The sequence below is a fragment of the Laccaria bicolor genome, genomic scaffold (genome assembly GCF_000143565.1).
Source record: "Laccaria bicolor S238N-H82 LACBIscaffold_23 genomic scaffold, whole genome shotgun sequence".
Taxonomy (NCBI): Eukaryota; Fungi; Basidiomycota; class Agaricomycetes; order Agaricales; family Hydnangiaceae; genus Laccaria; species Laccaria bicolor.
The window spans coordinates 561,758-574,344 of record NW_001889894.1 but is presented as its reverse complement, the minus strand read 5'-3'; the positions used below and the strand labels follow the sequence as shown (position 1 = coordinate 574,344).

Below are 12,587 nucleotides of genomic sequence, written 5' to 3'. Positions count from 1 at the left end.
TATTTTGCAGAGGGTGCTAGAGGGACGGCATGCATCCCAGAACAGCAAGAGAGAGCACAACCGAGATCAGACAGATCCTGTCAGACAATACTCATGCACTGCTCTTCTGATGCAGGAACATCTACCTGGTTCGAAACTTATGGCCCCAAAAGGTCTCTCCAATCTACTCTCATGGATGGGGACCGGTCAAGGACACGGCACCAAAAAGTTTTTGGACATCGTGTCAGCTTCTGGTGGCTTTTTTCAGAATGACCTTGACACAATGCTGGCCTTATTTTGGCCAGTGCACAAGGATAACATAGTGGACATATCACTCCATGGTCCTGCCTCTGGCGGTGATAAGAGAGGAAAAGTCCCCGTTTATGACGATACAATCTGGGGCCAGCCGAGCAATTATCTTAACATCACGCCAACGAATGCACATGGTATAACTTACACACTTGAGGATAAGTTTGGGCCGTATTTTGCAGAGGAAGTGCAGACCACTTGGGTTGCATGGCTGGGTGATCTTGTCAACAAGGATCTGGCCACGCATCAAGGTGATCGTAAGTCTTGGACAAGCACCATGGATATGATGACTGCTCTCAACTTGCTGGGATTCAAAGCTGGGCTTACAGTCTTCCAACTGGTAAATAGTCTAGTATTTCTGGGGTTGGCAAAGATGCCGGCATCTGTAGAGGTCGCAGACTGGATATATGATCACGGAACACTGGGGGCGTACAGAGGTCTTCAGCACTTGGGTTTCATCTGCCCTGACCTTGGATCCGTTCAGTCTGCATACATGATCATTTACAACCATCTTCACCAATTCCTTACAGAGGACGACAAGAAAATTCTCGGATTCAGTCCCATTTTTGTCGAGCATCTTCTCTGCAAAGTGGTACGGTGGGAGTCACGCCTTGTAGAGGGAAAAGTATCTAGCCTGGATAAAATGGCCGCATCAATTGACCTACCAGAAGAACATTGGATCTCAGGAAAGAATAAGATGGATCAACTGGCTTTTCCTTTTCCCTTTTCATCAGATCCAGAGGAGTTGAAGAAGACCATTGCAACAATTATGGTATGCATTTAATTTTTATAATTCTGACAACAGTTGATTGACAATTCAATACAGAAAATTCAGTAGACTCTTTTTCCGATCAGTATTGTTAGTGTAGTTATGTTTAGGAGGAGAGGATGATTTTTACAGATCAATACAATTTTGATTTAACATCTTGCTATACGAAAGAATATATAAATAAAGGTAGCTGATGACTTCCTTAGTGTTATTAAGCAGTAGGTAGGAAAGGTTGTTCTGTGTGGGTGAGAAAATGTCTGCATATATTGGCAGCCTCAAGCCAAACAAGGCGTCGTATCTCCATACTTCTTGAGTGAATATTTACTCGCATCGCTAGCATAGTGTCCAACATGTTCACCTGTTCTGGAGAAAGAGGACAGTTGGGTGATTCACATGGAACGTGTGAGAAAGTTGGTGGACCAGTACTCGCAATGAAGGGATTCTCCTCAACCCAGTCTTGTGGATTTTCCGTCAATAGATGATTCATCAATGTGGGATCATCGGCGACCTCCCAGTCAATGCCATACATTGAGGGATCCTCAACATTGTTAGAGTTTACGACTCTGCGTTGGTGTATTCCTATGAATACAAAGTTAGCAGTTAATCATATTTAGACAACGTTACCTAAGCGAGAGAGTCAAATGCGTTGTATGTAAATACAACACGTAGAGGGCGAGTATTCCTAAAAGCGTAGAGAGTCTTGAGTGTCCGTCGAGTGTCCGATGACAGCGTCACTTGATTGATCGTAACGTCAGCGTGTAGCCTTGACGGTCGATCAGAGTGAATTGATAGCGCTTAGCCTTATCAATTTACTCAAGGGATGCTGCTTAGTTCGAAGAACTTAAGTCAAATCAAGTTGGGATAAAAGTAAGTATGAAACTTACTTCTTGCATTTCACCTAATTTAAATACAAGTAGAATGTAACGTAGAAGTATCTAGATCCTTCATATTCCTACTACAACGTTCCTTCGGATCGCTTACCAAACATTTACCTGACTCAAAACTGTTTGGTTCGACTTGCATTCCTAACAAAACCTGTAATCCTAACATATACAAAGCGCATGACGCGCGAATACAAGTCGTGTTTGAGCGCGTTCAAACACACTAAGTACAATCGCAACGGAATACAACTATCTAAAGAGATAGTGCAACAGAATACAACTAAATAGAAACTAGTCAGATAATACAAAGAAGAGATGGAACATTGATGAAGTTATCTGGTGGTGAGAATGAAAGGATAACGAGACTAGTAATAATCAGAGTACCCTAACATACCCCCCCCTGTCCTTGAGATTCGAATTACCTGCTAGTCGCGACCTGCTGGGAGCGAGAGAATTGGGAATGCGGTAGAGTTGAGTGGGGATAACATGTGAGCGTATGGCGTAAGATCTCCAGCTCCTCACTCGACGTAACCGTTGTCGATTAGAGGTTCCTTGCTAAAGACATCGTAATCGGTATAGTGTTTCGCATAGGCTGAGAGTAAAGGATGTAGGACGAGGCTCCTATCGTCGTCATCGATACCTCCCATAATAATGTCTTCGTCGAACGTAAAGCTGCTAACCTCGCTGGAGGAATCGCTAGCCGAAGAGCTGCAGATGGAGGGGACAGAATAGGAGTTGGAGTCGATGCGTGCTATTATTTTCGTCAGTCCATGTGAAAATATAATTCTGGACTGCGTACCATCGGGTCCTTTGATCAAATAGCGGTCAGGAAATTCCAGTCTCGCACTGTCCTGGGGAAGAACGTCCCAGTTCCAACCCGAATGAAGTCTTAAGTGTGCTGACTGATAGCGTGCCGCCCGAATCCACTGGATAGCCTGCCTCCCCATGTTCTGGAAGTCGGTAAACCATGCTTGAATATTTTCTCGTGAGGTATATCCGTAAAGCGGATTCATGCAGTCGGGGCTCAACGTGGACAGAACCGCCGGGCGCTGCATAGAGATACGGTCAAACTGAAACTGAGGAATATATCCGCGTTGCGTGACGGGTACGAATGGGTCGATGGCGATGGAATGGATGGCTGCGCGAGTTATGACTCGAGCTATGCGACGTAGTGCCCACCACAAGGAAGTACCGGTGGCGGGGTCGAGTGCATACAAAAGTTGGCCGGAAGGGAGAGTGAGGACGATGAAGTTGTCGGTGGTTAAGCGGTAGTAGAGTGGGTTGACGTCGTCAGCGACGGTGTTGATGGATTGGAAGGGAGTTAAATGGAGGTTTGGCAAAGAGGGCGTATAAGTTTCAATAGTCTGCATGATTTGAACAGCGAAGTGGTGATGAATAGTTGAAAGAAGAGATGAAAGTTTTGAATAAAGAAAAGATGCAGACATACGGTTTAAATAAGTTTTCTGTTCATTCATTTTGCCTGTTTTATCCTTCTGGATCTCGATGCCTTGTTGTTAATCCATTCCCCCAAAATAGCTGGCGCATTCTTCAAGTTCTGTCTTGGCTCCCAGGTGTCCGCTTCCGGTCCATAATCTGTATAGCGTACTCGATAAATGGGTATCCGCTTACCGTTCCTTCCTTTGCGCCACGATTCCGCCACGATGTGTTCCACCTGATACTCAGGTAGTTCCTCAAAATCCATTCGCTTCATCCTAATTTTAGGCCTCTCCCCGAATGTTTCAGGGGATTCTTGATATCGTTCTAAGTGTTCTATATTGAGTATTGGGTGCATCCCGAATGAGGCTGGCATACGAAGCCGGTAAGAGACAGGACTCAGCTTTTGAAGAATCTCAAATGGTCCTTCGTATTTCGTTAGAAGCTTGTTACCTCATCCCTTCTCATCGCCGAGAAGACCCAAATTCTTCCGATTGATCACGACCTTGTCCCCTTCCTGAAACTCCCAAGTCAGTCTATCCTTATTGTAGTTCTTTCTCTGGAAAATCTGACCCAGAAGTAAGGCATCCCGTGCCTTTCCTCGCTCAGCCTCAAACACTTCTGTCATATGTAGGGCCCTTTCATCAAGCACCTCATGTCTTGGGTGGTCTTCGAGTGTTTCTCCTCTTCCTATCGGTTCCGGGCTCTTTAGCAAGGTCATTCCTGTTATTGGATGGTAGCCTCGCAAGAGGTAAGCTGGCGCGAATCCGGTTGCAGTATGTGGTGAAGAGTTGTACGAAAGAGCGAGCACGTCTAATAAATCACTCCAATCATTTCGTTCAGGGCCGATGTACGCGCGGATCGAGATCTCGAGGCCCTGATTCATTACTTCCGTCTGTCCATCCGCTTGTGGATGGTATGACGTCGTCAGGGATCGTTTCATCCCCATTAAACGACAGATTTCTTTCCAAAAATCTCCTCGCCAACACGTGTCTCTGTCGGAAATAATTTGGCGGGGTATTCCGAATTTGGTAATGATATGCTTGAAAAACAACTTCGCTGTTTCAACTTCGTTAATTTTAACAGTGGTTGGAATGAAGATAGCGTACTTCGTGAGTTTGTCAACGATGACCAAAATATTGTCAAACCCGCTTGACAATAGAAGTTCAGGTATGAAATCCATCGAAACGACTTCGAATGGTTGAGAGGGGATCGGTATCGGTTGCAACAACCCCATGGGTGCGTGTCGTCTTGGCTTTGTCTTCTGACATACGTCGCAGGTGTTAACGAAGTTCTTGATCTCCCTAGACATTCGCGGCCAATAGTATGTTGCACTTATCCAATTGTATGTTTTGAAATAACCACCGTGCGCAGATTCCGAAATGATGTCGTGACTTTCAGACATGATTTCGTTCCTCAACTCCTTTGGTACGCACATCCTCGTGTTTCCCATGCTATCTTCGAAATATAGGAGTCCATTATCGGAATAGTGATATTGCGGAAAAGGTACGTTATGGTCCTCGTCTTCTCTTATCGCTTTCAATACTGATTTGAAATGCGGATCTTCATCGTACGCTAGTTTCCACCTGGTTATTTCGTTTGGATCAATTCCTACCAAAGTGGAATAACTTCGTGACGTTGGTTGCAGGGTTTCCACTTCTTCTGATTCTCCAACTTGTAATTTCACAGGTACGTATGTCGTTTCTTCTATCGTTCTTAATTCCGAATTCATGAAATTTGAAGCTACAGTTAGTAATTTTTCCTCGAACTGTGGTCCCAATTCGTTGAACATGTTCCTTAATGGGTCCTCATTCAACTTTAGGCTGAGCGACGTGACATCCACATTTGCAGGCCCTTCTTGGCTAGGTTGTCGTCGCCTTAGTCGGGAAATGGGGTCAACATTTGAATGTACGCGTCCGGCCCGATGTACGATCTTCATGTTGGGGAATGCTGCAAATATCAAACCCCACGTAAGTAGTCTTCGGTTGACATTCTGAAATGTCTTACTCCACGTCAAGGCAGCGTGGTCTGTTATCGCAAAAATTCTGTTGCCCTCCAGGTACGGCTGAAATTTGATTAACCCTTCCTTCAAGGCTAACGCTTCTCTTTCAGTGGGCAAATAATTCCTTTCAGCCGATTGTAGTACACGAGACCAGTAGGCAACTACACGCTCAACGTGTACCGTCGTGTCGTCAAAATTCCTTTCCCATTTGCCAACTGGGGGTACGTCCGTTCCTTCCTTATCAAGACTAGTGACTAAAGTCAGCACTGGTTCACCTTTCTTAAATGCTCTTTCCAGTTTCTCATAGATCTTAGTCCCCTTGAGATCTCCTACCTTTATAGGTTGGACTTGTTGAAGGATCGCGGCCACGGCGAAATCACAGGCGTCTGAATAAATTTGGTACGGCAGTCCTGGTATTGCATGAGCCCTTACCGGTGCTTCCGTGAGGACTTGTTTGCATAACTCATAAGCTGTTTGTTCTTCCTTGCCCCAAGCCCATTTATTTTCCTTCTTAAGGAGTTGAAACAAAGGGTGTGCGATCCAAGCGTAAAAGGGGACATAAGATGAAAAGTAAACCATCATTCCTAGAAACATTTGCAGGTCATGTACGTTTCTTGGGCTTTCCAATTGTATTATGGCGTCTACCTTTTCCTTATGCGTAGAGAGTCCTAACCGAGATACTTTCTGTCCTAATAGCATTATTGATTGATAGCCGAAGTGGCACTTGGAGGGAGAAAGCGTTATTTCTGCTGACTTAATTGCCTCTAATACCTTTTCTACGTGCAAACAATGTTCTTCGAAAGATTTAGAGAAAATTACGATGTCATCTATATAGATTAGCGCAAAAATCCACAAATAGGGGGCGAGAACTCTCTGCATAACTCGTTGAAAGACTGCGGGCCCGTTTCGATATCCGAAAGGCATTCTCTTGAACTGGAATAATCCTCGATGACAACGAAATGCTAACTTCTTGCGATCTTCCGGAGCTATGCTAAGTTGCGTAAATCCGGCGAGTGCGTCCAAGGTTGACAAATACTGACTTCCCTCTAAGGACTGTAGAATTTCGTCCTGTCTTGGGAGAGGGAACTCGTCAGGTATGACTCTTTCGTTAAGACGTCTGAGGTCAATTACCATGCGTGGTTTACTGTTCCTATACGCAATAAAGACCGGCGCTCCCCAAAGACTCTTGGATGGTTCTATGACATCTAAACTCAGCCAGGAATCCATTTGCTTGTTAATAACTTGTTAGAATGTGACTCCACGTCTTAGTCGGGCCTTATGTGTACAAACCTGGACAGTGAGACAACTTAACGTTCCTCTCACTGTACCAGGTAAGAAGTCAAATCATCTAGTGTATTTGTATCGTAACTTAACGTTCCTCTCACTGTACCAGCTTTCATATATATATATTTAACAGGTTATGGGCCCCGAGTGTTTCTAAACGCGCACTACGTCCTCTGCCGATTTTGAAACAACCTCTCTCAGTCCTCGCTATCGTGATTCTCTTCAACTGCCTGCACTCGGAAACTCAGAATGTCTGCCAATCAAAGCTCTGTCAATAAGGAGAAAGAATGGAAAGGGATAAAGCTTACCCCTATCAAGGAAGAAGAGGATGGGACGAACAATTTCAACGAGTTCAAGCAGAAGTCTCAGCTTGAGCTTGATGCTGCTGGATACTGGAAATATGTCGATGGCCCGGACTATAATCCACCAGTCATACCTGTACTCAGGCAGAGTCAGCAGGTTCAAGGTCTCGACAATGCGGGAGCTACTGTCACTGTCACCATTCCTGGGAACGAGGTTGTGGTTGAGAATGCAAAGAGGGATGCTGAAGCTTGGCTTCTTGCTGACAAGAGGGCTCACGCCATCATAGTCAAAGCCGTTCCAGTTGAAAGGCTGTATGTCGTTCGTGATTGCAAGTCTGCACACGATGCCTGGATAACCTTGAAGAACGAATATGAACCAGCAAACACATTGACGGCTATAACTATCAAACAGCAAATCATCGGATATGAATGCGGAACTCACGATGATCCTGTTCGCTGGAGACAGGTGATGGTCCAGTTGTACCAAAAACTGCGGGATGCCGATCCTCTCATGATGCCTGACACCAAATTCGCCAAGCATATTGTCACCCTCATGTCGCAGTCTGATGAGTGGCGATACTGCCGTGATTCTCTTCGAGATAAAGTTCGTCAAGGCGAAATTATGGGAAGGCCTGTTTCATTGGCTGTTGTTCTTCAATGCTTGAAGCATGAAGAAGTTGAAATGAAAATTGCGCCTTCAATCGTATCCATCAATGCCCTTGTCACCAAGAGGAAGGTTCCTGATGGAGGAGACAGTGTTGTCCCAAGCTCATATGCTGCTGGATCTTCAAATCAGAACAACCGCAAACTAGACAAGGCCATCCAACGACAAACCAAACGTCCTGCTCCCTATGATAACCAACAACGATCTGGACCACATAAAATCTGCGAGAATGCTTACTATGAGACTCCAATTGGCTATGTCAAAGCTGACTGCTTCTCTTATGGAGGGGGAAAGGCTGGGAAATATCCTGAGAATTTTCGTGGCAAGAGGGACATCCACCTCTCACCTGAAGCAAGAATTGCTGCTTGTCGGAAGAGTGCCCTAGAAGGAAAGCTCAGCCAACATTTCTCTGGCTTAGCTGACTATGCAGACGATGCAGATGAAGATGTCGACAACATCATCAGCACAGTGGTGGACGATTTCATATCTATGTCGACACTACCTGATGAAGAAGGTGATGAGATCACAATTGATGAAGAAATCAAAGTCAACGCAATTATATGCAATGCCACCGTTGACCAGAATGACTCCATTCACCATGACACTGGAGCTTCTTGCCATATATTTCACAAACATGAACTCTTTCACAATTATGCCACATTCGAGTCCCCTTTGGCAGTACATGGTTTTGGGACAAGCCTGACCACCCAAGCTGTCGGAAAAGGGAAGATCATTTTGAAATCAACGTATGATGGGTTAACGCGAAACTTTTCAGTGTCGAATGTTCTGCATATTCCAACAGCACGTTGCAACCCCCTCTCCAGTTCCAGACTAGATCAAAAGGGGGTCAATACACAAACTGGAAAGGGGAAAATCACTTACTTCAATGCCGTCGATGTTCCTTTTGCAACTGGCTCAATCATAAAGGACTTGTACAAGATGGATGTCGAAACAGTTGAACCAGGTGATGAACCACAGCCACCCCCGGACCTGATTGCCACAATGATGCCATCTGTTGATTCACTCTTTGGGCCTGGTGCCGATTCTGCTGAAGTTCAGAAGCAGGGTTTTACCATCATCTAATGGGCCACATAGACGTTAAAGGGCTATGTCATACAATGGTCGGCCTTCCAGTTGACAGTGTCCGTGTTGAGAACTGTCGCATTTGTGCCCTTGCAAACATTAAGTGGCTCAAATTTCCTCGAAAGGCCAGCAATCATGCTACTCGCCTTTTATTCCGCATCCACTGTGACATATGTGGACCGTTACCCTCTGCATATGGAGGTTTCAAATATTTTATCACTTTTATTGATGATTTTTGCCGTTATATAGCCATTTATTTCCTCAAACTCAAGTCTGATGCTCTCAAATGTTTCCACGAATTTCGTGTCGCTGCCGAAAAATTTCTCGGCTGCTCCATCATTTTTCTACGTGTCGACAACGCACCTGAATTAACTCAAGGTCAATTTCATGATTATTGCAAAGAACATGGCATTACTTACGAACTTACCATCCCTGATGCTTCGCAACAAAATGGTGTTGCTGAGCGAGCCAACCAGATTATTGAATCCATGGCTCATGCCATGCTTGTCGACAGTGGCCTTACCTTTTGATTCTGGCCCTTGAGTGCTCACACTGCCACTCACATCAAAAATTGCGTACCACACTCTGCCCTCGACTCCAAATTAACTCCCTTTGAAGGCTGGTTCAAGCATAAACCTGATTTGTCTCATCTCAGGCCTTTTGGTGCACTTGTCACAGCCAGAAAAACAAATTCAGATTATCTGACCAAAATTACACCCCGGGGAGAGGAAGGTCGTTTTGTGGGATATGCGCGTGATGCAAGGGGCTATTTGATTTGGTTTCCCAACTCCAAGACTATACGTTCACGTCGGGATGTCGAATTTCATGGTTTTCCTGTGTCTCTCCCCTCTCCCCCAATCTCTGACATTCTATGGGATGATATCCCTATGGATGTTGAGCCACACTTTTGTGATAAGGAAGACCGTATCATTTTGGAGCAAGACTCCACTCCTGCCACTGAGCATACCACTGCCAAAGAGCATAATCTAGCCTCCGAGCTTAACCCCGCCACTGAGCATAACGAGTATGTTAACTTACTCTCATTATCCTACCATGTTCACCTGTTTAACCAGGATGGATGTTGACATGGATAGCCCAGCCTCTGAGCTTACCCCTGCCACTGAGCATAAGGAGTATGTTAACCTACTCCTATTGTCTTCTCACCTTCACCTGTTTAACCAGGATTGACATTGAGATGAAGGACATTGACACTCCTATCGCAAGCTGTCATGTTCCACGCATAAGGCGCATGCCAGCACGCTTCGTTATTGACCATGTCCGGACTTCGGATGATGGAGGGGAGGAGAACATTCTGCACTCCATCCTTCGTTCCGATCATGAAGAGCTGGAGCTGGAGTGCCAAACTAGCGAGTTTCCAGAGCTCATTCAGTCTCTCATTCATGCCGAAGTCGCCTTTGCGGGTGCCGCACTTACAGATCCTATTGATGATCCAAATGCAAAAGATCCGCAGACCGTTCATGAAGCTCAGTCAACCATTTACTGGACACAGTGGCTTGTTGCCATCCATGAAGAGCTTGAGTCTCTAAAGGCGAAAGGGGTCTACGATGAAGTTGATCAATTGCCTCCTGGCCGAAAAGCAGTGGAATCAAAATGGGTCCTTCACATCAAACGAGATCATGAGGGACTTATCACTAGATTCAAAGCTCGTCTTGTCGCAAAAGGATGCACTCAGATTCCTGGTCAAGATTTCCACTATACTTTTGCGCCCGTCGCCTGATGGGAATCAATCCGTTTTATATTGGCCCTCGTCGCTGACCATGACATGATCTTACGGCAAGTCGACATCAAGACAGCCTTCCTTAATGCGCCCTTAGACGAAGAAATCTACTTGCGCAAGCCCACCATTGCTGGTGAAGGGTTCTGGAGGCTTCTAAAAGGGCTGTATGGTTTGAAACAGGCTGGTCGACAGTGGTATCTTGAGCTTGACTCATGTCTTGGACTAATAGGATTCAAGCGGACTGAATCCGACTGGAGTGTGTACCAGCATACAAATAATGGTCAACGTTCAATTGTCACAACAAGCGTTGACGACATGCTCATTGCCTCAAGTTCAACAATGGAGTCTGATGCTGTTGTTTTGGCTTTGGCTTCTCAATTCGAGATTACAGACAACGGCGAACCGAAGCTACATCTTGGGTGTTCTATTGAACAAAATCACCCAAAGAAATTGGTTCGACTTCATCAACAGTCTTATACCGAATCAATCCTACGAGATTTCGGATATGCTGCCTGCAATTCTGTCACCACACCTATGGATCCAGGTGCTCGTCTGTCACCAGCAACACCTGAAGATATACAAAAGGGAAAGGATTTCCCATACACAACCGTCGTTGGGAAGTGCATGTACCTAGCAACCTGCACTCGACCTGACATTGCGTACACCGTTCGGGAACTCGCCAGATTCATGGCAAGCTATGGACCTATGCACATTGCTGCCGCAAAGCATCTTCTGCGCTATCTTCGAGGTACGACGTCTCATGGTATTACCCTTGGAGGTTCAGAGACATCGCAACCACTGTTCAAAGCCCTTACTGATTCCAACTGGGGAATGGGAGACAGTCGCAAATCAGTTTCTGGTTTCCTGATCATGATGGGAGCATCCCCGCTTTCTTGGAGCTCAAAACAACAAGCGGTTGTCGCTCTTTCATCTTGTGAAGCTGAGTATCTCGCCACTACTCATTGTGCACGCAATGTTTTGTGGTTTCGCAATTTATTCGCCGAACTCGGTTTTCCACAGGTCAAACCGACATCCTTATTTTGCGACAACCAAGGCACAGTTGCCTGTACTCACGACCCACACGCTCACTCAAAAATGAAGCACATCTCAATTCGTGAACATTTTATTCGTGACTGTATCATCAAACGGTTAATCGACGTCATACACGTCTCCAACAAAGAAAATATTGCAGATCTATTAACCAAACCGCTCCACCGCGTTCTTCACGCTCGATGGATCAACATGCTCCGACTAGACGCCAGTCAAGGGGGGGTGTTAGAATGTGACTCCACGTCTTAGTCGGGCCTTATGTGTACAAACCTGGACAGTGAGACAACTTAACGTTCCTCTCACTGTACCAGGTAAGAGATGGGTGGTATACACTTTTATGATAAAAACCAGACATATGCCTGGAGGGCGATGTGTATAATGCCTAGAGGTTCAATGAGATCGCATATCTCATTGTTCTAGGATATTTCATTGTGATTTTCATATGGATACCTGGTGCTTTCAATATATATTTCATTCTCAACCCCAGGATATTTCATTGCGATTTTCATATGGACACCTGGCTCTTTCAATATATATTTCATTCTTAGCTCCAGGACATTTCATTGGAGTTTTCATATATATATCTGGCGCTTTCATTGGATATTTCATTGTTAGCCCCAGGATATTTCATTCTTGTTCCTAGGATATTTCATTGCACTTTTCATAGATATACCTGGTGCTTTCATTGGATATTTCATTGCTAAACCCAGGATATCTCATTGTGCTTCTCATTTGGATGCCTGGCACTTTCAATGGATATTTCATTCTTATTCCTAGGAGATTTCATTGCACTTTTCATATGTGTACCTGGCGCTTTCAATGAATATTTCATTTTTAGCAGCAGCTGACCTTTCAGGGTCCAGGGTGCATTTCCAAATGTTAAATAGCAATAAAATCAGGAAAAATTAGGGCTCATTGCTGATCATCATGTTGGGTAACATTGTCAGGGTCCAGGGTCCAGTTCCAAATATGGTAATATATCTAAAAATAGCCAGAAAAATAGCGGAAAAATTGAATATATATATAAATGGTGTACAGAACATCAGGCACTGCCTTCAGGGTCCACTTCAGGTTCCATCCCAAAAGGGAAAT

At 45.0% G+C, this 12,587-nt stretch overlaps 5 protein-coding genes across 5 annotated transcripts; 2 read left to right on the top strand and 3 right to left on the bottom strand.

Moving 5' to 3' along the window:
* Positions 1-109: 109 nt before the first annotated feature.
* Positions 110-1,126, top strand: LACBIDRAFT_303289 (uncharacterized protein; the record flags this gene model as incomplete). The annotated part of the gene is made up of 2 exons (XM_001884008.1): positions 110-1,060; positions 1,115-1,126. The coding sequence occupies 2 exons, from the start codon at positions 110-112 to the stop codon at positions 1,124-1,126; spliced, it is 963 nt and encodes a 320-aa protein (XP_001884043.1).
* A 486-nt stretch (positions 1,127-1,612) lies between these two features.
* Positions 1,613-3,308, bottom strand: LACBIDRAFT_329800 (uncharacterized protein; the record flags this gene model as incomplete). The annotated part of the gene is made up of 7 exons (XM_001883889.1): positions 1,613-1,636; positions 1,942-1,955; positions 2,050-2,092; positions 2,163-2,187; positions 2,333-2,374; positions 2,461-2,689; positions 2,738-3,308. 7 exons carry the CDS (start codon positions 3,306-3,308, stop codon positions 1,613-1,615), a joined length of 948 nt encoding a protein of 315 aa, XP_001883924.1.
* Positions 3,309-4,775: 1,467 nt separating this feature from the next.
* On the top strand, positions 4,776-5,764 carry LACBIDRAFT_329799 (uncharacterized protein; the record flags this gene model as incomplete). The annotated part of the gene is made up of 6 exons (XM_001884007.1): positions 4,776-4,800; positions 4,844-4,878; positions 5,062-5,065; positions 5,122-5,342; positions 5,516-5,595; positions 5,716-5,764. The coding sequence occupies 6 exons, from the start codon at positions 4,776-4,778 to the stop codon at positions 5,762-5,764; spliced, it is 414 nt and encodes a 137-aa protein (XP_001884042.1).
* A 1,091-nt stretch (positions 5,765-6,855) lies between these two features.
* On the bottom strand, positions 6,856-7,515 carry LACBIDRAFT_303285 (uncharacterized protein; the record flags this gene model as incomplete). The annotated part of the gene is made up of 3 exons (XM_001883888.1): positions 6,856-6,911; positions 6,967-7,355; positions 7,403-7,515. 3 exons carry the CDS (start codon positions 7,513-7,515, stop codon positions 6,856-6,858), a joined length of 558 nt encoding a protein of 185 aa, XP_001883923.1.
* Positions 7,516-8,274: 759 nt separating this feature from the next.
* Positions 8,275-8,547, bottom strand: LACBIDRAFT_303284 (uncharacterized protein; the record flags this gene model as incomplete). The annotated part of the gene is made up of 2 exons (XM_001883887.1): positions 8,275-8,455; positions 8,507-8,547. The coding sequence occupies 2 exons, from the start codon at positions 8,545-8,547 to the stop codon at positions 8,275-8,277; spliced, it is 222 nt and encodes a 73-aa protein (XP_001883922.1).
* Positions 8,548-12,587: the final 4,040 nt, after the last annotated feature.